Source organism: Pieris brassicae, chromosome 9 (assembly GCF_905147105.1).
Source record: "Pieris brassicae chromosome 9, ilPieBrab1.1, whole genome shotgun sequence".
Taxonomy (NCBI): domain Eukaryota; kingdom Metazoa; phylum Arthropoda; class Insecta; order Lepidoptera; family Pieridae; genus Pieris; species Pieris brassicae.
In genome coordinates this window covers 378,278-397,992 of record NC_059673.1, presented here as the reverse complement: position 1 = coordinate 397,992, position 19,715 = coordinate 378,278, and the positions used below count along the sequence as shown (strand labels likewise).

General features: G+C 35.6%; 4 protein-coding genes across 8 annotated transcripts; 2 read left to right on the top strand and 2 right to left on the bottom strand.

The window, feature by feature from the left end:
- Positions 1 to 213: 213 nt before the first annotated feature.
- LOC123714462 lies at positions 214 to 7,483 on the bottom strand. 2 transcript variants are annotated; one of them, XM_045668709.1, is made up of 8 exons: positions 7,338 to 7,483; positions 7,133 to 7,200; positions 2,744 to 2,894; positions 2,362 to 2,650; positions 2,173 to 2,267; positions 2,011 to 2,074; positions 1,677 to 1,823; positions 214 to 1,555 (listed from the first exon to the last, which is right to left on the bottom strand). In XM_045668709.1, exons 3-8 carry the CDS (start codon positions 2,833 to 2,835, stop codon positions 722 to 724), a joined length of 1,521 nt encoding a protein of 506 aa, XP_045524665.1. In that variant the 5' UTR covers positions 2,836 to 2,894; positions 7,133 to 7,200; positions 7,338 to 7,483; the 3' UTR covers positions 214 to 721. The 2 variants fall into 2 exon arrangements, with proteins under 2 accessions (XP_045524665.1, XP_045524663.1); XM_045668707.1 differs by lacking the exons at positions 7,133 to 7,200; positions 7,338 to 7,483 and adding an exon at positions 3,076 to 3,687.
- Positions 4,331 to 5,860, top strand: LOC123714463. 3 transcript variants are annotated; one of them, XM_045668712.1, is made up of 4 exons: positions 4,331 to 4,718; positions 5,170 to 5,281; positions 5,493 to 5,623; positions 5,732 to 5,860. In XM_045668712.1, exons 1-4 carry the CDS (start codon positions 4,524 to 4,526, stop codon positions 5,735 to 5,737), a joined length of 444 nt encoding a protein of 147 aa, XP_045524668.1. In that variant the 5' UTR covers positions 4,331 to 4,523; the 3' UTR covers positions 5,738 to 5,860. The 3 variants fall into 3 exon arrangements, with proteins under 3 accessions (XP_045524668.1, XP_045524666.1, XP_045524667.1); XM_045668710.1 differs by having other exon boundaries at positions 4,339 to 4,718; positions 5,170 to 5,362; XM_045668711.1 differs by lacking the exon at positions 5,170 to 5,281 and adding an exon at positions 4,937 to 5,129 and having other exon boundaries at positions 4,342 to 4,718.
- A 684-nt stretch (positions 7,484 to 8,167) lies between the features above and the next one.
- On the top strand, positions 8,168 to 10,439 carry LOC123714555 (trypsin-like). 2 transcript variants are annotated; one of them, XM_045668863.1, is made up of 8 exons: positions 8,168 to 8,296; positions 8,557 to 8,673; positions 8,816 to 8,984; positions 9,162 to 9,444; positions 9,547 to 9,635; positions 9,752 to 9,815; positions 10,019 to 10,179; positions 10,367 to 10,439. In XM_045668863.1, the coding sequence occupies exons 1-8, from the start codon at positions 8,224 to 8,226 to the stop codon at positions 10,410 to 10,412; spliced, it is 1,002 nt and encodes a 333-aa protein (XP_045524819.1). In that variant the 5' UTR covers positions 8,168 to 8,223; the 3' UTR covers positions 10,413 to 10,439. The 2 variants fall into 2 exon arrangements, with proteins under 2 accessions (XP_045524819.1, XP_045524820.1); XM_045668864.1 differs by having other exon boundaries at positions 8,186 to 8,296; positions 8,546 to 8,673.
- LOC123714556 (V-type proton ATPase subunit G) lies at positions 10,426 to 12,504 on the bottom strand. Its single transcript, XM_045668865.1, has 4 exons — positions 12,338 to 12,504; positions 11,812 to 11,912; positions 11,012 to 11,110; positions 10,426 to 10,902 (listed from the first exon to the last, which is right to left on the bottom strand). Exons 1-4 carry the CDS (start codon positions 12,417 to 12,419, stop codon positions 10,831 to 10,833), a joined length of 354 nt encoding a protein of 117 aa, XP_045524821.1. The 5' UTR covers positions 12,420 to 12,504; the 3' UTR covers positions 10,426 to 10,830.
- Between the last annotated feature and the right edge of the window lie 7,211 nt (positions 12,505 to 19,715).

The following is a 19,715-nucleotide window of genomic DNA, read 5'->3' as shown; positions in this document are numbered from 1 at the left end:
TTACAATCAATAAAATCCTGTAATAATCTTTGTAGTAATAAGGTAAAATGAAATAATTGCATTATTTGTATTCATGTCTATGATAATAAAAGCATTTTATAAACTTTATCTAATTTAATATTATTTAACCAATAATTTTTCGAAAATCAAGGTCATAAAGAAGTTTCACTTCTTACGTGTGTACACTAGTATACGCACACATTTGTTTTTTTTTGTACATATAACAAGGCTTCAAGAGTATATTGACCAGATACTGATATTTAATTCCTTAAACTTATTCCGTACCGACTCCCTCGGAGAAACACAACAAATATCCCGAACAGCCCGCCCCTGCAGCTCAAATATGGATTGAACCTCTGCAGCAGCACCCCACAGTAGAATACTGTACAACATAACGCTGTGAAAGTAGCTATGATACACAATTTTAGCCGTGTCCTTATAAATTAACTGTCGGATTTTCTTTACTGCATTTGCTGCAGAGCTTAGTCTATTCGAAAGAATATCTATGTGTTGGCCCTACTACTACTTATATCTATTGTTATGCTAAGTAAAACAGTTTTGTCAACAAAGTTAAGTTCACTGTCCTTAATTTTCAGGTTACCAATATGTCGATTTACACTATTGTTGTAAATCTAATACATTTTGTTTCATTCTCATTAAGCAGTAAGTTATTTACATTAAACCAGTTAACTATACGAGAGATATAATTTAGTATTCGAAATTAAAAGCCAAAGTATTTAAAACCTTTTACTAATTTATTTTGTACTTCCTCTTCAATAACATCGGACAGTAAACCATAAACCTCATTTTCAGGTAAATTCCTATTAGTGCTCTTGAGTTTTGACCTCGTCATATCTTCGAACCTATTATCTCCTACTAAGCTTAATCCATCATTCTCGCCCAGGTTATCACCTTGTCCTGTTTTATCAGTGTCATTAAGGTAGGCTAATTTTAAAAAGGATCCATTATTTCCCGCTTTTGACGTATCCATTACTTCTTCTTGAATAATTTTTTTCAAATCTATGTTTTTCATGAATTGAATTATATCACCTTCTACTTTAGAATCGTCTGCTATTGCTTGATTTTCTTTGCTCCTGTAAGATTCTTGTGATTGTACTTGAGAATTTCGTTCATCGCCATTGTCAGATTCTGAGTCCTGTGTCTCAATATCTTCTGCTTTAGCTACAGCTTCGCCAAAATCGGGGGCTTTGGTAACAAATACTACATCACTTTTATCAATAGAAGTATCACTATTGACGTTATCTATCGCTGTTTTGTTTTCAACATTACCTTTTGTTTTCTGTTGTTGTCTAATAATTCGTAGGTACTTATCGATTTCACTACTGGTGAACATAGTAGATACAAATTCCTTAAAAAGATTTTCGTCTATATTTCTTAATGATTTGTCGATGTTGTGAATTGATATAGGTTCTAACTTGTTTCCTGTGAGAGGTGGTATTTTGAATGTGGTCGTCGTGGATCTTTCCGTAGGTATTATATTAAAAATATTGAATAATTCTTTCTTTGTTGTACGCTTCAAGGAAACAGGTACGGGCTGAAACATATGATGTGTGATTATGTAGTATGATTGATATAAGTGCCATTGATTAAAATTGGAATTTTAAACACACCTAAATCATGTTTGCTACGTATGAATTTAATGAACTAATTTTTACCTTCTCCATTACGTCTTCTATCCAGTCAGTGTAGTATCCTAATTTGGTGAAGACAGTGGGGGCGTCAGGAGTTCCACAAGTGGGGGAACCGAAGCTTACCACTCCCATCAGCTTACCATCCACCACGCCCGGGGCTCCTACGTCACGCTTCACACAACATAACGTAAAATGCACGGTTATTTTTTAATATAGTGATACATAACTTACACTACAACACACTTACAATAAAACCATAGAGTTTAATTCTTCTATTAATTCCATTTGCCTTATAAAAATGGTCACTACTAAAATAGCAGCTACAACCGTCACGTGGAATAATATAAACAATACTTACATTACAAGCACCGCCGCCTTTGGACAAGAAACCAGCACAAAAATGCTTGCGTGTCACATACCGTCTGATGACAATGTAATATTAAATGAAAAAATAATACCATCCAGGTATACTTGGAAGTATTGAACTACTGATTTATTATTGAACACTAATTATACAAACCTAGAGTACACGTCGCGACAGTCTGCCAAGGGATAAATATCCAAAATAGAATATGATAATATATTTTTCCATGGATCGTAAATTATGCCGCTACTCTGAAATTAAAGGCATTTACGTGTTAAAAGTAATAAATGCATCATGACCAATTTTTTATATTATTCTTGATCATAAAAGAAGAACTGAACTTACTCCCTTCGCACCCCAACCAAGAATCGTGACACCAGGAGTATTCATTGGTAGATTCCATGGGTTTGTATCTATGTTTATCCTTTTCACTCTCTTATTTCGTTTTTGGAAATTCAAACGGCGAACGAGACGTAGGATACAGATATTGTTTCTGAGACTTTTAGGGTCGTATCCAGGATGAAAGTAAATTTCCAATACCGGTATGACCTCACCACCGCCACTATAGAAGGAACTACCGACCCGAACAGAAAGGAATGCTGGGTTTTCTCGGAATAGACGGTTATTCCAGGCTCTGTATAAATAAGTTTTCACTTGTTAATTCTAACAAATGTATAAATCGAATCGATCGAATAAATCTCTTTTTGATATCTTATCAGTGACTTACAGTTGTAAACACGACGAAGCTGTGATAATCAGGTCAGATTTTATAATAGAACCAGCGCAATGGAAGTTGTTGAAGATGTGCACACTAGCCATGAATGGGAAATATTTGATCTTAGTTCTTTGACCTCTGTAAATACGTCGACCACTTGGCTCTGAAAATTAGCAATTACGTTGATAGAAAAGCGATAAATAATATTAATGTACTAGTCAGTTGAATTCTTAAAAACGCCGTCTAACAGGTTGTGAAAAATATTGGTGCAGCCTAAGGTAGATTTAAAGCATGTACACTGCATTCAGGATTACTGTTAACTTTAAAAAGTCAATGTTACAAACCCCAAAATTCATTGTCGCTCGTAATGAGGTTATTTTTACTTTTAAAATCAAAACTTTTATTAACTGTATTCCGCAAATGTTCCAGGACTTTGAAATTAATATTGACATAAATAGTTTTTGGCGCATACATTTCTCTCAATTTCTTTAACCTAGAAATAAATCTCTCAATATACGATATCACACTCATGTCATCTACGTTTATTCTGTTTACTATATCTTCATTTATTATTTCGTTTATAACGGCTATAAAGTCAGTTCCATTATAAAATTTATGTTCCTTATTGATTTTTGTTAGTTGTAGAATTTTCTGCAAGTTGTAATCGTCTTGCATTGATAGTGACGCGAAATATTTATGCAAAGTGGTGTATTCCAGTATATTTGGTCTTTGCTGAATTCTTTTCAATTTCAATGTCGAGAAAAGACCGTTAATCGTTTTTTGAACGATGACTTCCGTTTTAAGTATGTCGTCCCTGCTTGGGATTTCTTCTAAGCAATCTCCCGTTAACAAGATCGCTACAAAAATGATTATCATTTTGTTCTGGTACATTTTCTAGTATGTTAAAAATATTTATTGACTTATTTATTTCATCTGTATTCAACACTTAAAATATTGTGAAATGGCAATGGCATAAAATAATCTAAAACTTTATGACTGATTTTTATTTCAATAGCAATTGTTTCGAAATATTTATAGTAAATTTGTGTTGCACAATTAAAATGTATATGGAAAACCACATTAGGAAATAGTTTATTACATGTAGAGGCGTTCGTCTTCTACTAGGTTCTTAAATTCAGGGGCTGGAGATAATGATCACGTGACATAGCTCACGTGAAGGTGAACATGCCTTTTGAATAGGGATTTTGTCTTTAGTCTGACAGTTCTTTATGTCAAACAAATAGATCGTTTGGACATAACGGATCTGTCACTGTGTTTCGAAATACTTAATAGTGTTATTTAACTTAAGATGTATGTATGTATGTAAAACCGTAATATATTATGGTTCTGCAGTCGAATGGCAAAAAACATAACCTGATTATCGACTCGTCATATAAGTCTGTCCGTCCATCAATATATCTATCAAATACACGTTCCAAAACAATTCCTTTTTTCTATTAAACCAAAACGTGTCTTTTAGTTTAAAAAATGGTTAAGACTTTCGAAACTATCTTTTCACAACTAATTGTTTATAATAACCGATGTGACAAATTATATGTCCACTTTTAAAATAAGAGAGAGCAGTAATCCTATTCAACATCTTCAACGAGAATAGATTTGAACATAATAAAGTCAGCCGTTTCTCATACAATAGCAAAAACCGCTTTATGACATGACATGACATTTACATAGGAACTCTTTAATTTTTACACAAAATCGAATAAAAAACTAAAAGACATTATATCAATATCAGTGACGCAACGTCACCGGTTGCGACAGCGAAACCCTTGGAATGTTGTCGAACTTCTCCTCTTTGCCAATAAAATGTTCAACATTCGGCCTCTCTGTGAGAACGACGTACAATTGTACTCGTATCGGTAACCGCGACTGGGTGGGTCACGGCGTCAATGGTATGGCTAACTACAAGGATGATGCCCATTTCCCGTTCCCTGCTGTGCGGTTCAAAGAGAACACCAGAGACATCTGTGTGAGTATAACAGACATTGCCACTGTGTGTCGGCTTAACGGAGTGAAGAGATTAAGGTTTTGATAATAAATTGAGTAATATTATTGACGGAATCGTGACCTACTTAAATTTTTGAAAACTATCACAGCTATTAAATATAATATATATTACGTAAATAGTTTTTACAAACAAACAACAGCTAACAGATTCCGCTTCCACTAAGCCCTTATCGTATCTAGGCTCTTCGTGAGAAGGAGAAGGGGGACTGGCGGCTACTTTGCTGCGAAGAAAAGAAGGCTTTATACCGGGCGTCATTCTGCCAAACATTCTCGGAGTTCCAGCACCCGACGGGCCAGTGGAAGTTCTGTGTGGGCTGGGCGCTGTTCCTCACTTCCTTCACCTTCTGGATGGTCATGTTCAACCACTACTATGGTACTAATTGCTCCCTTTTCATACCACCCTTGTCCTCTAGGCCCTTCGCGACAGAGAGAGGTGTGACTGGCGCACTCTGTGCATCGAAGAGAAGAAGGCGCTGTATCGTGCCTCCTTCTGCCAGACGTTTGCAGAGTTTCAAGCGCCCACCGGTCAGTGGAAGTTCTGTCTGGGATGGGCGCTCTTTGCTACGTCTTTTTGCTTTTGGATGATCATGTTCTCCCGCCGTTATGGTGAGTCCAAACTGGCGAAACGACGAAGCTACGCCACACAGTTTTCCCTTGAGTCTTACGTTCTAATCTATCTTCATTTATTCCAATATGCTATTAGAAGATATGTAAGTTGTCGTTTAACATCTTACAGTATGGGAACCTCTACCGAGCTCGTTCTCGAAGGAATCGCAGAAGGCTCAACTTCGAAGAATGCTCGAGCTACGCGTTGCACCGATTGATGGGCTTTCCTCGCGTTGGGACTACGACAACGATCGATGGAAGGTAAGCCGTTCAAAAAACATATACTTCCTTAGGATGCTTAACGATTTTCCTTTTAATGCCTTGACTTTTTCTAAGTAATCAAGTGTTCATAAGTCCTATCTTTTTCAGAAATAATTCTTGCAGTGATTAAGCCAGAAGTGACGTTATTTAATTATTATTTTAATTATCATTTAATTTAAACTTGTTTGAAAAGCTTATTTAGTTTATTGGTCATATTAAAATAAATGCTATTCTTTTTATAGTCTTTTATTTCTAATATGCAAATATATCTAGTCAATACAGCAAGACACGCCTTATGTCAAATAAGGATTAATTATGTCTATATATCACAGCTGAATCAGCAATTCAATTTGTACCAACATTGAAAAAACTGGCTGACTAATGCTTATGTCATTCGTACGATAGGTGACCACAGTGGCGTAGTTAGGTAAACAAGGGCCCTGGGGCTAATTAAAAAATGGGATGCCACTGCTATGTAAACTGATTAGGTTTTATTGAATAAAAATATGAAATATACAAATAATTTAAAAATACTCTATATTAGCCACTCGCGTATAACAATAGAACATGAGCAAAATAATTAAATACTAATTGCTATGTATGCAATTTAACAGTCAAAGAGAATGCCTACGTCTTGCCATGCTCTCGGGGTGTAACTCCGACGATTTAGGAAATCGTCACGCTTATAAGCGATGTACAGCCATAGCACGTACATGCTGGGCAGGTAAAAAAAATATTAGATTGTGCTCGAATAGGTAGCGAAAGTTCCAAAACTTCAGTTCGATCGAGATTTCCCTTTCTTCGAGGGCCCCCTGAGCTTGAGGGCCCCGCCAAGCCCCTAGGTAGCTACGCCACTGGGTGAAACAATTTTTATTTAATATATTTAAAATGTAACATTACTTCTTTGGAAATAATGAGTGCCATATTGACAGTTAGTAAAGTTACCCCGGTAGGTGGCAGAAATTGGAACTAAATTGGAATGAAACGTCATCGGTTCCAGTTATTTAATATTTGCCTAGCTGTTTGAGCAAATGGCTGAATATCATTCAGGCCGCTAAACGGCACTGTTTAGTAATGAGGCTAGGCTATTGATTTACCGGCTAATTAAGCTAGCTAGCGACTATTATGTTTATGGGATTCGATTATACATATAAATACGTTGTTTTACTGAGAATCAAACATAAGTAAGTAGGTAAGGTATTTATAGCCAAGTATTGTTTGAACATATCCAGACCTTGAGGTCATATCCAGTGATTTATTATTATTATATATATTCTGGGTTTTAAATGTCATTTAGTTGACCTTTTTTGTGTATCAAGGTTTATTGCAAACAATTATTCCACATGACATTAATATTCTTGTTTGTTGATTCGTGTTGTTCACACAAAAAATATTGTGTTGTAATTACTTTTGAAACTATTTCAATTACTAACATCGATCATTCACCCTTATACCTATATGTGGGATTTCTAATAATTATTACATTAATTAGTAAATTATAACTGATACCTTACAAACAACAAAGGAAGCGCGGGCGGCGAACCGTGTCTCTCGTCTATAAAGGACGATGCATTTTCCTGAAAATCAGTGTTTAACGGTTTCAGTAGCGTAATACATAAAAATGAAGTGCGCGGTAAGTTTTTTTTTTCATATTAATTTGGTGCACCATTTGAATGCAGAAAGGAACGTGTATATTGTTTTAAAATGTACCTACAAATATATTTAAATGAAGAGGCTTGAAAACCCTCTAAACGGCATTAAATCCATTAAAGTATTTATATTTAAATATAATTCTTTAAATATCCGAGAGTTTATTGGCGTTAAATATTTTTAATTTTAACTACGTTTTTTCAGGTGGCAATAGTTTTGGCCCTCGTAGGCTTATCCGTAGCTAACCCGACCCCCCTTGGGCTGGGATTGACTACCTTAGGTGAGTGTTAATATTATTTATCATAGCTTTAATAGTTTAAGAGCTGGGCAAAGTTATTTTGAAACTTCAAATCGAAACCCATACATGAAATGTAATTTGTTAGGGAGTTATCAGGATAACAATTGTAAGCGCAGGCCCGATGAGCTTAAAAATGTCAAGAATAAATATATGTAATCTGTTATTTAATTATAATATTTATCTTTCTCGGTAGACTAATTAGCTAAAGCGGTCTAAAAACTGACTGTAGCTTCCCTTTACAGTGAAGGGAAACATGAAGAGAACAACGCGTTATGGAAGGTTGCGCCACCGCGCGTAACCGCACCACTTAACGGTTGTACAAGTTTGTTTCTTCCACAGCGCACGCGCCGGGCGTCTACACGTCTAGCGTCATCAACCACGGCTATTCGGTCCCTCGCCTGGTCGTAGCCCCCGTCGCACCAATTATCCGAACCGTTTACACCGCACCGATTGTCTCCACTGTATATGCTCATGGGCACGGCTGGCATTGACTTTAATAAACCAATTGTATGTTGTTGAGTTGTTTGATTTGTTCAGAAAATATCGAATCGAGAGGTATACTAAAATTTTAAGTAGCTCATGGACTACTAAGCGTTTTATCGATATTGAATCGATAAACACAGAAAGGTTCAATAAAATACTAACGCTTAAAATGTCTCTGTGGGCGATTCTTTTCGTATCAATTTTATGTCGCAAAAGTATTTGCCAAACAGATTCAGACGAAAGTAAGTAACTAGAAAAGTAACCTATTAGATAAAGAAAATTTGCAAAAAGGAGACGTAGATAAGCACATAAAGAAACACATAAACATAACAAAGTGGCGTTGGAGAGTGTGTCGCTATGAAGTTACGCGAGTTACACATATTTGATAAAAATGAGAAGCTTGTTACAGACTAACTTTTTTACGAATACAAGCGTGATTTGTGCCTTCCGCAATTAAATTGTTAGCACAGTTATTCAAATGTAAAATATAGTGTTGTTTTAGTGGAATCAGAGAATATATTTCGGAAGAGTATGACGCAGCAGGAGTATGATGGTCTTCCTATAGAGTACCCAGTAAAGTCGTCACGGACAGATAAACTTACTACGAAGTTAGATCAAGGTAGGTATTTAGTAGAAGGAATAATCTTACCGCCCGACCAAAGATAGCTCCCAAATTTTGTATGAATTTAATATTTACGCATAGGATTTTTGGAATCTACACGAGTGAAAAATCTTTAGGGTTAATATCATCTTCAATAAAGTTTCAGAAACTCCAGATAGGCGCTTTAGACGGATTTACAACGCAGATGAAGTAGCCTCTATTGAGGAGTTTCCCTTTTTGGCCGCTTTACTTGTTAACAAGCAACTTTGGTGCGGCGCTGCCATCATCGCTAGTGACCGAGTCCTGACTGCTGCACATTGTCTTCAGTTGTAAGTTTTCACACTGCACACATTGTAGGAAAAAGCCTTACAACGACTTCTGCGCATTCAATGATTCCGATCAACACCTTTACAACTACAAAGAAGATTTCTTATATATCTATTACGTACATTTTCATATTTAGGGAAGCTTATATTATATATTACTTTTAAAATTTATATTTTCAGGCAATATAACAATCGTTTTTTCCGTGAATACGTAAAGATGCTAACAATCCGATTGGGATCCTCGAATGCCACATCCGGTGGTGAGATATACCAGGTGTCGGAGATATTCTTTCATCCCAATTACAAGCCAGATACACTTGAGTTCAATTTCGCAGTGGTCCGATTACATAGGAATATATCCAATGATAGAATGAAAAGTAAAGTTGCTAAAATCGACTTTGCCACAGAAAGGATTGTACCTACGGACAGTGTGATTACTTTTCTGGGATGGGGTTCGGTTTTGGTTAGTTACTTATATGGTTTTGGTTAGTTACTTATGTTTTAAAATTCTTAATTAGCTAGCGGATTCACGCTTTGTTTTTCAATATTAAAAATATGTTTTAAGGGAATTGGTGGCCTCGGTGGAAAAGTGTTACTGCAAAAGTTAGAGTTACCTATATACGACTTAGCTGATTGTCAAGAAATATATGGGCGGTAACATCTCAGAAATATACTATCTTTTCTTATTCATCTATTAACTAAAGTATCTCAGTCGTCACTTCCTAATAATTAACGCCGAATATATTTTGATAGTATACACACTTTTACAGAGAATTGGTGACTCGTACAAACTTCTGTGCTGGATATATCACAAAAGCTAAAAATGTTTGCAATGTAAGTATTCTGTTAAATTAAGATAAGGTATTTAATATAACGTTTTGCAGCTCCAAGATTAAAAAATTTTAAGAGAAAAAAATTTTGTCAAGCCAAAGTAACAATGTGTCACGCACAAGAAAATAGTGTAACGAATTCAGGCCCTTCAAACATGCCTGGCTTTAGAAATTACAGCCAAGTGGTTTTTTCTATGTCCACTATAGCATGATGCAGGTGGACCAGCTATACTGAATGGGGTATTGGTAGGAATTCTCTCTTTTTCCTCCAAACGCTGCGACATCTTGGACCAGCCAGCAGTTTTCTCTGCAGTAGGAGCCGTCACAACATGGATAGACACGATCGGTGAAAGCTCATTTAAACTTACGTAAGTTATGCTTGATAACTTTTGCTTATCACATATTCATATTTTGACATCATACAATAATATCTATATTCATTTCCTTTATTGCCACCCTTGTTGCGCTACCAATAGGTAGACTAACATGTGTTAATAAAACAGTTTATATTGGCAGTGTAGGAAAGTGATAATTAAAATAATAATTAATTTACAGGAATTCAGAGTTGAAATATCCTGACTGGATCAACAAACAAGAATAAATAAAACAATAAATTGTTACATCAATATCCAATATATTTTCTCTAATACTGTACACTTGTAATCATTAGGACTACATTGTAACAAGACAAATAAAAACATTCCAAATTATTATTTTAAATATATATTTCTATTCAACATACAACATTGAATAACATACAATTTTTTATGTTTCTCGTCGGTCTTCCAATATTGTATTATGGAATGATATCGAGCTGATTTATAAATAACTTTATCCAGTGATTAACATTAACTGGCAACACCAAGCTAGGTATGTACAGCGATAGGCGTCGACGGTTTAGCTGTCAGATTTTGACATTGACGCGAGTATTAATGACGCCAAATAGCTACGGAATATAAACAACAATAAAGACTATATGTGCTTGTTATAAGCGATTATTTGAGGCAAAACATTAGGGCTTAGACTATGCGGTAGTTGACGTGTAACTCAGGTTTGATGTCATACACCAGCTGAAGAATGTCTTGAATGACCTGAAAGTTTTAAATTTAATTTTATTGAGAGAGTCAGTAAATTCATTCAGCAGAGAAAAAATAAAAAGTTGATTAATTAGTACCTAGGAAAAAAATATCAGATACTTACAGCTTCCTGTTGGGTCTGGACCATTTTGACCATCTCCTCAATCTTGACCTTGGTCTCTACTTCGATCTTAGCTGCAACACCTTCCCTTGAGCCCATATGCTGAAAAGTAATAGGATAAATTTAAATACTTCTTTAAATATTATTGCAACATTATGCAACAGTAATCAATTATATTAATCAGTACACATACAGCATTCGAATAAGAATGGTTGTCATAAAAAAGTTTCTTATATTTGCTACATATGGAGCATCAATGTTTGAGTGGCTTTATGCCATTTTATACATATATATATATATATATATATATATATATATATTTAGGATTTTTGTATTACAGAAATGGTTCAATGGTGTTGTTGAAAATTAATTGTTACTAACATCTTAAGAATTCTACATATATTTTCTATAAATATTTATTAGCTTAATACTTATTTAAATCTCCTTAAATTCCAAATAAGGTTGTTTAAGTGTAATTTAATCTCAGCAAGTCAAACTTATTGATATTTATTATATATGTAGTTAACTATGTCAATTGATCAGAATATTGAGACATAGTAAATGGTGTAGCACTGCCCATGGTTATCATATCATTTAGTATGAACCATCAAAACACTAAATTTTTTTCTAACATAATCTTAGATGTTTTTTAAACTAAATTTATATTTAAAGCCAGTACCAATACCATCCATTAGAATATAATAAATTTTACATTTGTTTTAAGAAGTACATTTAAATGAAGACAGATATTAACAAACTAATAGAAAAACTAGGCATAAATCAAATAAAAAGAAAAACTAAACCTTAGCTTCAAATTCCTTGAACTGCCTTTCACGCTCCTGTCTGTACTTTTCAACTTCATCCTGGGCCTCTTCTTTGGCTTGCTTTAGGCGTTTCGCTTTTCCTGTAATATTAGTTACATGACATACCTATGACATGAGTTGACATACTAATTGATCAAGAGTTGATGAGATCTCATTTTTGCAAGTCCTTCCAAGTTTCTTAATTAAACCATAGATTAAAGATGTAGGTTTACATAGAATACGAAGAATGAAGCTATAAATAGGAAGGTAATACTGGGTACAAACTGCCATGAAAGTTTGAATACCAAAGCTACGATAAAGGTTGCTATCTAACCCAGTTACGCCCAATCATGTGATTACAATACCCAAATTCATATTTTATACATTGTTAATACTACAAACTTACGAAAAAGCGAACTAGTTGTTAAAACTACTAATATGTACTGTTCACTGCAGTTACCTACCAAAACGAAAAACGTTCATGGAAATCTTGTCAAGAAGTAATTGTTAGAATTTAAATACTTACGCTTTCTTGCCTCTGACACTTTCTCTGCAGCACGCTTTTCAGCTGCCAGCAATTGCTGGATCCCTTGTGTTTGACTTGCCATTCCAGATGATTACACAAAAACTATGCGATGGCAAACGAGAACAAGGCGCAAATCAATATCTGAAGGAAAAGTGACGAGTGCGAGTCATATGATTATTTTAGTTCCACAATGTTTCCACGGCTGGCGCTGTCAACGGCTCGTGCGTTCTCGTTGGGGCGTGTAAAGGAATGTAGTTTTGATTTAATAAAATTATTTAAAGCCATAACCCACATCTAAAAGACATATTTGTTTCATAAGTATATAAATAATTTGTTTTTTTACAGTTAAACAGTTTATTACTTTCAATTTTACAATTTTATTAAAATAGTGAATTTTACATTATGCGTAAATATAAACGGTGGAACTCATCCTTGGTAAAATTCGTATTGCTTAGGTGTTGTCAGTAGACAATTAATTTTATAAACAATTAATTTATGTCTGGTAATGCAGATGTCACTGTAACAAAAAGTCTTAAATTTTACAATTATTAATGTTAATTACTGTTAGAAAAAATTAAAAAAAAACTTTAGTGTAAATACAAATTATATTAAATATTTTTATAACGATAAAAACAGAATAGGTTTTGACATTGTGACATTAATATTAGTTTCCGTAACCGTTAGGTGGCTATTTTAAATAAGGTGACAAAATTCAATAAACAATGTGTTAGAATTTATTTATTACATCTTTAGTTAAAAATTAATTGACTTGAAAAGTGAAACTTTTTATTTCCAATGTGATAATGTCAAAAATATTTACTTTTTAAATATACAACGACAATATAGAATATAGCTAAAATGTCGAAAGTATGGTGCCAGCATTTATCAACTACCAACACTCCTCTTCACGAAGCTAGCGCCGCTTAGCGTTTGCATGCTTGTCCTTCGTTCCTGCAACCGCGGCCCAGGCAGCTGCTTTGTCTGGATATCTAGTTCAATATTCTCTATGCATAAGTACTTTACTTGATGGATGGATAAAGTGAGCACAGTTACATTTAAATCGCTGAACAAGGATTTTAAAGAAGGCCTTTGCAGCTTCGGTAAACGTAATGTATTTAGCCTCCGCTATTGAAAGGGCTTTTGAAATACCGTTCTCCAGAACAGTCACTAAATTGAGACAAATAACTTACGGTAAACATTATATCTGCAAGCTACACCAGAGTTCCTATTAGATTTTTGTATGTAAGAGGACTGCTGTTCTCACAATTTTCAGTTTTTGTTAATAAAGGATATCTCAGCACCAATTTTATACTTTAAATATTTGTAAAGAAATATAATTATTTATTTCATTATAAAAAAACCAAACCGTCAAGATGTCTTCCATAACGGTGAATGCGTGACGAACGTGAAGCGGAGTAACGAATTTGCAGACACGCCGCAGGACTTCAACTGATATGGCTCTCACTTCTGTCGTTCTTTTTTTAGTATTCAACTGCACAAAATCCGTAAGATTCGTATGATAAAGGCTTTGGAAAGGAGATCTGGGTGGCCACAATTAATCTCCAAAGCGGCTTATGGTTTTTCTCGGATTCAACGCTTTTAGTGTATCCATGAAGACCTTAGCTGTTTTAGCAGTGGCCCCATCTTGCTGAAACCATACACCTGACTTGTCAATATCCTCTTCTTGGAGCTGCAGTACAAGAAAATATCAATAATGTCAATAAACCGCTCGCTTGTCAATATAACCGTTGCACCTCAGTCATTGTCGAAGAAAAATGGCCCAATGATTTTCTTCTCCGATATTGCACACCATACAGTAACTATGGGGCTGTATAATGCTTTGTGATATTTTGTTTTGTATTGCTTGTATTGATGACCAGTAACGGTAATTTGACGATCGAGGTACCCTTCGAAGTGAAAGTGTGACTCATTACTAAAATAAACATTGCCTCCAGGGGTGTAGGCGATATTTAGTTAAATTTCTTTAAACTGTCTTCTATGAAAGTCTCTTTGTTTAATCTGGTTTTTTTTAATTGGCAAATTTAGTTTTAAGTAGATCTTTTATATTTCCCAGCGCTTTTGAACTGAGGAATCCATTAACATATTGTTACGAAGACGGGTCGACTACAATGTTTCTAGATTTTTCCACTAGTTAGAGAACTTTTCAGCAGGCTGAAATATGATTTCTGACCGTTTCAGGAGAGGCTCAATCACATATTAGTTAATTGTAATTTCTATAATGTTACCCTAGTTTTCAGGAAGCTGAAACATTTTTTCAGTCAGTTTCAGAACATGTGTAGTCGAGTGGTGCAGTTTTCAGGAGACCCGTTTTCAGGCGTTTTCAGGCCTAGTTATACCCCTTTGATGAAGGAATATTCTAGACCGAACTTTCTAGGTGTGAGACAAGGACGAAATGATACGAGAGAGAGAGAGAGAAGATCAGAACTTTCTCGAAACTAGACGAGCACTCTAGAACGCCGTACGACAAGGACGGAGCAACGTGCGAAAGAGACAAAGAGTGCGAACGTTCTAGAATTGTGCAATCGCTACTCAGTAGCAAGCGCGCCTAGAAAGTTCTCGAATATTGTTTAGAATTATTCCCAGGGATATATAAGCGAGCCGAAACGCGACTAGTGACTTAGTTTGGAATGCGATAACAAGAGCAAAACACCGAAGCGATAAAGTGCGAACAAAGTGAATACAAGTGATAAATTACAGTGTAAAGTGTGCATAAGTGAAGTAATTAGTGATTGTTTTGTGTGTGTAATTAGTGCATCTCTGCGGTTAATTTGTGCCCATAAATTCCTCATTGATTTACCAAGAAATAAACCCTTGAATAAATCTACGGCATTTTCTATCCGATCCCCTAGCTCGTAACATTTTGGTGTCAGAAGTGGGATAGAAACATGTCAATTAGTCCAAGGGAGTATCGTGAGGAGTTTGTGGCAGGGTCTGCAGCAGATGTGGAGATGCAGACTATGAAAACTGAGGCATTGAAAGATAAGTTTAAAAACCTGGACAGTAGGTTATCTAAACAGGAGAAACGCTTACTTGAGTTGGAAAAGGAGGTTCAGTGCCTTAAGATGTCAGGTTTTGTGGAATCATCTGGAACGCTGGAAACACCTACCTTTAATGGTTCTTCTTCTTGGGGGGCCTATAAGGTACAGTTTGACGCTCTGTGCAAGATGAACGGTTGGAAAAATGATCAGGCTGTAGCTGCTCTTATGTTGGGACTGCGAGGCGAAGCCTTGACCGTTTTAGAAGCCATGAAAGGTGATGTGACACTAACGCGACTGCTGGATGCCCTTGAGTCACGTTATGGGGACTCACATTTGGAGCCAGTCTATAGGGCTCAATTACGGGAGAGAGTGCAGCAACCAAATGAGAGCTTACAAGAATGGGGCCTGGAAATAGAGAAGCTGGTAAGGAAAGCCTTCGCATCCTTACCAGATGTAGCAGACAAGATATTAGTACAAACCTTCATTGATGGAATAAGAGATCGTGAAGTCAGGATAAGTGTAAATCTTGGTCACCCCAAGAACCTGAAGGATGCTCTAGCCCATGCGTTGGAGGTGGAGGCGATTCGGAAAGATCCTCAACCTTACCGCATTAGGGCTGTCACGGAAAAAGCTAAGTGTCAACGAGGGCCAACCTGTTACACCTGTGGGGAAGTAGGGCACATGAGGTTTTCATGCCCTAAGAAAGACTTCCGAGGTGATGTGAAGGTTAGACGTGGGAATACCTTAGTTATCGAAGGAGAAGTCAATGGCACTAAGTGTGATCTGACACTTGATACTGGAGCTTCACGAACAGTGATCAGATACCAGCTTTTGAAGACATTTTATAAAAGCCCTTCTAGAGGAATTGTACAGCTGGCAACAGGTCAGCGCATAACCGATCGGGGAGAAGGTATCGCAACCTACAAGATTGGTGGAAGTTTATTCAGACACAAGGTTGTTCTTGCCGACATAGTAGATGACTGCATAATCGGATTAGACTTCATGAAGTATTATAAGTGTAAGATAGATCTGGAAAAGGGAATGTTCAAGTGTGGAGAGCAGGAAGTTTGTTTTAAAGGCAACTCTTCAAAAAGTGGTTATGACGCCTGTAGAGTAATCAATGTGGACGGACAGGCTAGTAATCAACAAGAGTGGAACGCAGTTCGAACAGTTCTGGATAACTATAAGGAAGCCCTGTCAATACTTCTATCAAACGCAGAGGTACAATTAAAGAAATTTTCTGACATGTTATCTACTCATGAAAGAGAGCTAAGGAGTTCAGATGATGTGTCTCAAGGACCGTGCGATAAAGTTAACGAAGAGGATGGAAGGGATAATGAACCAGTGAGGATACTAAGAACGGATACGATTAGTCCAGATTGGTGTGGTAAATTAATTCAGGAAGAGCAACATCAAGATTCTGACATTAAACCAATTCTGGACTGGATGAAATCTTCAGCTGTCAAGCCACAATGGTGTAAAGTTGCATCAACAAGTACCACTACTAAGAGTTACTGGGCTCAATGGGATAGTTTAGTTCTACATAATGGAGTGTTATGTCGCAAATTGAAAAATGCTCAAGGCGATCATTTGCAGTTTGTTGTGCCAAGATTCAAGGTTCGCGACATATTAGAAATGTGTCATAGTGACTTGTCTAGTGGACATTTAGGAGTAAAACGGACTCTTATGAAGGTTAAGGAAATGTTTTATTGGATACATTATCGTGAAGATGTAGAAGACTGGATCAAGAAATGTAGAGCTTGTGCAGCTGTTAAGGATCCGCAGACTCGATGGGAAAAGATAATGGCCACCTATAAAGGGAGTAATGATGCTCGGGACGAGCATGTCTAAGGAGGGGGTAGTGTTACGAAGACGGGTCGACTACAATGTTTCTAGATTTTTCCACTAGTTAGAGAACTTTTCAGCAGGCTGAAATATGATTTCTGACCGTTTCAGGAGAGGCTCAATCACATATTAGTTAATTGTAATTTCTATAATGTTACCCTAGTTTTCAGGAAGCTGAAACATTTTTTCAGTCAGTTTCAGAACATGTGTAGTCGAGTGGTGCAGTTTTCAGGAGACCCGTTTTCAGGCGTTTTCAGGCCTAGTTATACCCCTTTGATGAAGGAATATTCTAGACCGAACTTTCTAGGTGTGAGACAAGGACGAAATGATACGAGAGAGAGAGAGAGAAGATCAGAACTTTCTCGAAACTAGACGAGCACTCTAGAACGCCGTACGACAAGGACGGAGCAACGTGCGAAAGAGACAAAGAGTGCGAACGTTCTAGAATTGTGCAATCGCTACTCAGTAGCAAGCGCGCCTAGAAAGTTCTCGAATATTGTTTAGAATTATTCCCAGGGATATATAAGCGAGCCGAAACGCGACTAGTGACTTAGTTTGGAATGCGATAACAAGAGCAAAACACCGAAGCGATAAAGTGCGAACAAAGTGAATACAAGTGATAAATTACAGTGTAAAGTGTGCATAAGTGAAGTAATTAGTGATTGTTTTGTATGTGTAATTAGTGCATCTCTGCGGTTAATTTGTGCCCATAAATTCCTCATTGATTTACCAAGAAATAAACCCTTGAATAAATCTACGGCATTTTCTATCCGATCCCCTAGCTCGTAACAATATCATCTACTTACACGGCATATACAAATTGGATATTTTATCTAATTTTCCGTGAAGATATGTTGTCACATTCGTTTGGTTCAAATTTAAATCTCTTTCCATAGCTAATCCAAATATAGACCTTATTGTACTTTGTTTAGCAACGGGAGCATACGTTTCATTAAAATCAATTCCTGGACGCTGAGTAAATCCTTCAGCAACTAATCCAGCGTTTCGTGCCATTCGATTATTACGACCTCTTTAAACCTCTTAGGACTTTGTGCTTTAAACTAATTTTATAATCTACTTATTTTATGTTATTGTTTTTATTTTCTCCTTTTCATGTAACATTTTTAACATGTATTTCAGCCTTAATTGCATCATGTCTATATTGAAGGTCTTCATTTTCATCAGATAAATTAGTAACTTCCTATGATATTATTTTTCATCCACGTTATTTTCCATAGTCATGAGTCCAAGCTTGTGGACATCTTTATAGCATTTATTCTGCCTGTCTCTATGACATCAGATATTTCTTTGATTCATATTCCGACTTGTCTGTGTGTGCTTGATGATCTGATTTACCTCGATAATAATTTTCTTCATTTGATTACTATCAGTAGTCCATGATTTTTCTTTTTACAAATCTTTTCTTTTCAGTGTCGTGTATTTCCGATATCTTACTCTTCTGGGTTTTCATTTACAAGGTTCTCATAAGTTTAATATTGTTTTTTAAGATCTCTACTTATCACAACTTTTTTGTATTCTGGTATATAAACCCTATATGCCTAAGAAATTAGAGAGTATCCAAGAAAGATGCCAATTTTCATTCCAGTTGCAATCGCTTTAGCCCATAAAACCCGCTTTGTCTAATAGAGTTCTGTTTATTTCTATCGCAATGCTGTTTTATTATTGTGTATAAGTAGCAGTGAGTCCTTTAATTATTCCATTTTCAGATAAGGAATTATTGAATTCTTAATTATGTTTATGGTATCGTTATCAGATTGTAGGGATTTTATTTTTTTATTATGTTGCGTCTAATCCTCCTTTTTGTAGTTCTTGAATACGCTTAATACTTCGCTCTTTCTTTCAATGAAATATTCGTAATATCTAGAAAAATCTTCAATACGATTACGGTACGGTATATCATCAATTGCACCATAAAGAATGACGTCAGTAATTGTGTCTATGCTAATACATAGTTATTTTAAGAATTTTGTTTTAACGAAGGACAATGACAAATAAATTAAAAACAAATAATACAAAATTTGACTTGTACTTCATAAATAATATAAAAATAATGCCAGTATATGTTTGTACATATAAACGGTAATATACATAAAGATATTTTATATTATGTGTACTAACTAGTCAGTATAAATGAATAAAGTCGCTAATATTATTCTCGGACCGTAATTGGAGCAAATTATTTTTCTCGTAAGGTATTTAAAACTCAGAATTCAGACTCTGAATCTTACCCTCACTTGCTTTTCAGTAAATATTATAAAACGATAAATACTAAATATTAATAATGACATAGAAGGGTTCGTCATAGATTCTACCTCTCATTCTAACCGTACTACATTTACGAAAGAGTAGATGCAATATAAATTGAATAAAATAAATTAAAACATGAAATGTTGTGCAGTTTTACATACATTGCTTTCTGTCGCTGACGTACATATCCGACTTATGCCTAAAGCGGCGATGTATGTAACGAAATAAGATGTTATCACATATAATTGTTTGTACATTCTATTCAC

Coding starts and splice junctions, on each gene's coding strand:
- LOC123714462 (XM_045668707.1), bottom strand. CDS start 3,622: ATGTACCAGAACAAAATGATAATCATTTTTGTAGCGATCTTGTTAACG. Junction 2,268..2,361: donor TTGGTTGGGGTGCGAAGGGA/GTAAGTTCAGTT, acceptor CTTTAATTTCAG/AGTAGCGGCATAATTTACGA. Junction 1,556..1,676: donor TAGAAGACGTAATGGAGAAG/GTAAAAATTAGT, acceptor CATATGTTTCAG/CCCGTACCTGTTTCCTTGAA.
- LOC123714463 (XM_045668710.1), top strand. CDS start 4,524: ATGTTGTCGAACTTCTCCTCTTTGCCAATAAAATGTTCAACATTCGGC. Junction 4,719..5,169: donor AGAACACCAGAGACATCTGT/GTGAGTATAACA, acceptor CTTGTCCTCTAG/GCCCTTCGCGACAGAGAGAG. Junction 5,363..5,492: donor CATGTTCTCCCGCCGTTATG/GTGAGTCCAAAC, acceptor AACATCTTACAG/TATGGGAACCTCTACCGAGC.
- LOC123714556 (XM_045668865.1), bottom strand. CDS start 12,419: ATGGCAAGTCAAACACAAGGGATCCAGCAATTGCTGGCAGCTGAAAAG. Junction 11,913..12,337: donor AGTGTCAGAGGCAAGAAAGC/GTAAGTATTTAA, acceptor CTAATATTACAG/GAAAAGCGAAACGCCTAAAG. Junction 11,111..11,811: donor TCAAGGAATTTGAAGCTAAG/GTTTAGTTTTTC, acceptor ATTACTTTTCAG/CATATGGGCTCAAGGGAAGG.
- LOC123714555 (XM_045668863.1), top strand. CDS start 8,224: ATGTCTCTGTGGGCGATTCTTTTCGTATCAATTTTATGTCGCAAAAGT. Junction 8,985..9,161: donor GCTGCACATTGTCTTCAGTT/GTAAGTTTTCAC, acceptor TTATATTTTCAG/GCAATATAACAATCGTTTTT. Junction 9,816..10,018: donor AAGCTAAAAATGTTTGCAAT/GTAAGTATTCTG, acceptor TGTCCACTATAG/CATGATGCAGGTGGACCAGC.